Below are 3,586 nucleotides of genomic sequence, written 5' to 3'. Positions count from 1 at the left end.
TTTTTTTTTTTTTTTTTTTTGCTTTTTTTTTCACTTTGTGCTCCTAGAAAGAACTCATTTTATTACAGCCTTTGTAGATTTACTCATAAGCTTTCAAGGGCCTTCATCCCACTTATATAATTTGAACCATAACATCCCATCTTTGGGTCACTCTTACAGCTGGTCGGTTATAGCAAATATAAACTTTATCTTTGAATTGTGGTGTTGCTTGAAACTGAAAGCCCATCGTTTACAAGGTGAAAATGTGGGGTTTTTTTAACTCATTGTGCATTATCCGCAGAGAAGAACATTAACTTCACATTGACAGCCATAGGGGAATCTCTACCAGAAACTGATTGATCTATATTGATGTTTTAAATTGTGCAGACAATGGCCAGAACCAAATTACTTCCCTTTTGAAGCCTTTAACGACAGTAGCACAGTTGCACCTCATTGAGACCTAAACCCTTACTAGTCTTGGCTTTGAGGAGCAAGCTAGGTTTGAATTCTCCAAGTGTGAATATATAGGAGCTTTAGAAAATGTATATGAGTTTCTGTAACTCAAAAACTTGTAAGGAAAGCTGTTCAGATTGAATGAAAAACATTTTCGCTTTCTTAGTAAAATCAAATTATGCCAAGGAATATTTTTTCAACCATGTAATAATTTTCATTGCAAACCTCTTTTTGAAGAGATGTTTTCTTCACCCATGCTTCAGACTTTGGACTGCAGTTGTTATCCTCCAAATTCTGGGATATTTAGGTTAGCATGTGGTGGTCAGGACTCCTGAGTTTATTCTCAGCCTCTGATACAACCACGTTGTATAACCCTGGGCAATACACCCATGCGGGATAAGATTAGATATTTTTTTTCGGTTTGAATGAAAGATTTTTCAGTAGCAATAAATGTAGACCAGTGCTGGGCTCCTTTGAAAAATCTCACCCTAAATTCTTTGGTTTCACCTGTCTGTCGGACAGGGATAAGACCAGTGACATACCTTTATTTCAAGGTATAATAAGTGCTGGTAAAGCATTTGAAAACCTTGCATGCAAAGTGCCAGGGAAGGACAGAGCTATCATTAACAGTTTGTGTCCTTTCCATCCATACAGGCATTCCCAGAATGTAACTACAGAGCTGATCAATTTGTCTTTTGTGCTCTAGGTCTTTCTAATGGCCCTGAAGCAATGGAAGTAGATGGTCTTCAGGAAGTGCCTCTCTGTAGCTGTCGAATGGAAACACCCAAAAGCCGAGAGATTACCACACTAGCCAACAATCAATGCATGGCAACTGAAAGTGTGGACAATGAGGTAGGAGCCCTTCTTAAAGACCTTGCTCCTCTGGATGGGTACCCCTCTGTGTTTCCTTGGTTGACAACTCTCCCTTCTCTTTTTGTGTGGGGAGAGGATTTATAACTGCGTACTGGCTTATAGCAGATTTTCGCTCTTGACTTTGACTGCAGGAGTCTGGGAAGGTCTGTAGTGAATTTGTAAACACACCAGTTCTCAATCCAATGGCATTTCCCATAGGCAGGAACACAGACTGGTCCAGGCAGGGGTGGGACTGGAAGTGATAACCACAGAGAAAGCTGTCCAGCTTCTTAATACAAAGTTATTAGGCAGACAGATGGGTTGTCAGTTGTTTGAAAACCATCTGCCTTTCTTCTTTACTCCTTCTTTGTGCCTTAAGTTCTCCAGACAGGTGGCTCAGCTGCAGGAGTATGCATCCCCAGTGCACAGAGGTACAGCTGGACTCTTTCTCCTTAGAGCATTTAAGTTCTTGGTGATGGAGGGATGAAGAGGGGACAGAGAGAGGGAAAAAAAGAAAGAAAGAAAAAGTGCAAATGTAGTGAAAGAGTTAAAAATGGAAGAGGGATAAACCAGAGGTAACAGAAAAAAAGACAGAGGGAGAGGAAAATGGTGAAGTAGATTAGGATAGCAGATGAAGAAAGTACAGTTCAGGAATTCTCTCTTAGGTCTCACAGAGGCTCCACCATGGGAAGCATACTCCATCCATCCACTGCTTTGTGTGAGCAGCACGTCATCTCCATTTTCTCAGCTGAGAGCTCCAGTTTTCCCTATCCATCGCATGCCATATTTAAGGAGGAGATGAACTACTACACATCAGGCCACTTCCACCCTAGGGGGTGGCACTTTTATTTGGAGAGTGAATGGAAGGAGCCTGGCAAGTGGTTTTATGCACTTATAGGCTGTGCTGCTGAGTTGGCTTATTAAAACAAATATGTTTTGAGCCATGTGGAATAAAATATTATGGCATGTGTCAAATTGGGAGAATCCAAGCAAAGGGAACATTGGAGCTAGTTTCCCTTGATTACCTGAGCATCAATACAGTCCTTTCCACAGCCAGTTCTTGAGAGATCCTTTTTTGAAACTGTGCTTGCTGCTTATCAGTTTTTTTTCTTATAAAAGTCCCCACTACATTAAGTTGCTGCTACAAGGCTTCTATCGCTGAATCCCTGTGCTGCCTCCAGGTTCATCTGACAGAAAATTGCTGCACTTAGGACTTTCAGTTCACTACAGCTGGGCTAGCCGGGTTCTAATGGCTGCCAGTAGCCTGGAAGTAAGTGGCACGTTGATTCCCTCCTGGGGCTTGGAAGGTACCACTTCAGGCAAGAAAACAACTCTGTTCAGTCTCTTTTATGCCAGAGGGCACTCATATTTCTTTCAAGCTTCAGTTGGGCTGCAATCACTGTTGTATAGGTTTGTAGTCTTCTAGTTCAGGGATGCTCAACCTATGGTCCATGGCTAAATCTGGCCCACAGCCATGACATCCAGTCTGCAGAAATCCCTACAGGTTGGAACAAATTGGCAGCTGGAGAGTGGGAGAAGCTCCATGCAGTTGGATCCACTGCCCAGGCCACTGCGGCATAGCAGGATCAGGGCTGGGCCTACTGTTTGCCTGCCCAGATCAGGCCACAGTGCTCCCCACCCCGTGTCCAGCCCCCCACCCTTCCTGTGCATTTGGCTCAGGGCCAAGCTGCTCCCCCATGGTGTGTCTGAATTGGGATTGGTCCTGCCTCCAGTCAGTGCATCTGGATCAAAGACAAGCCACACCCCCCCACTCTCACTGTTGGGGATCAGGACGGCTGCTCTATTCCCCCACGTGCCTGTGGATGGATTAGGGTTGAGCTGCACATCTTCCTCCCATCTCCCACCCACCCACCCAATCCTGTGGTTGGATGGAGCCCCCTCTCCAGCCCCATGTGTATGAGCCCACCAGCCGGATGCAGCCTGCAGCTGGACCTGGCACTGCCCATCCAGCCCATGGGGTGAAGAGGTTGGGCGCTACTGCTCTAGTTCTTTGGGGTCTGGAAAGGACTGAGAGAAGGAAGCAAAGGGAGTGGAAAAAAGAATAATTAATGGCCTTTCACAGATGATCTCCACTTCAGTGGCTTGCATCTGGGTGTGCCCCACAGAAAAGAAATTCCTGAAACAGAACAAGAGCTAGTCATTAAGGGAGAACTTTCTTAGAGCTTTGATGAGCGAAGGCCTGGAATCCCATTGTCCAGGGTTCCTGTATGGTGAGATGAGTATGCTAACAAAATCCCTTTCTGCTAACAAAATCTTTTTCTGTTGAATAGTTTTGTAGGAG

The 3,586-nt window shown here is 44.7% G+C and overlaps 1 protein-coding gene across 15 annotated transcripts in view; it reads left to right on the top strand.

Moving 5' to 3' along the window:
• The window catches only part of EHMT1 (euchromatic histone lysine methyltransferase 1), a 152,566-nt gene that overhangs the window by 105,315 nt on the left and 43,665 nt on the right, over nucleotides 1–3,586 (top strand). For all 15 annotated transcript variants that reach the window (XM_025211191.1, XM_025211189.1, XM_025211188.1 and 12 more), the window contains one exon: nucleotides 1,139–1,284. In XM_025211191.1, the coding sequence (XP_025066976.1) occupies nucleotides 1,139–1,284 (146 nt within the window). The remainder of the gene's footprint in view (nucleotides 1–1,138; nucleotides 1,285–3,586) is intronic.

This window comes from Alligator sinensis, unplaced genomic scaffold (genome assembly GCF_000455745.1).
Source record: "Alligator sinensis unplaced genomic scaffold, ASM45574v1 scaffold323_2, whole genome shotgun sequence".
Taxonomy (NCBI): domain Eukaryota; kingdom Metazoa; phylum Chordata; order Crocodylia; family Alligatoridae; genus Alligator; species Alligator sinensis.
Note: the sequence above shows the minus strand (reverse complement) of the source record. Positions and strands in the feature narration are given on the sequence as shown.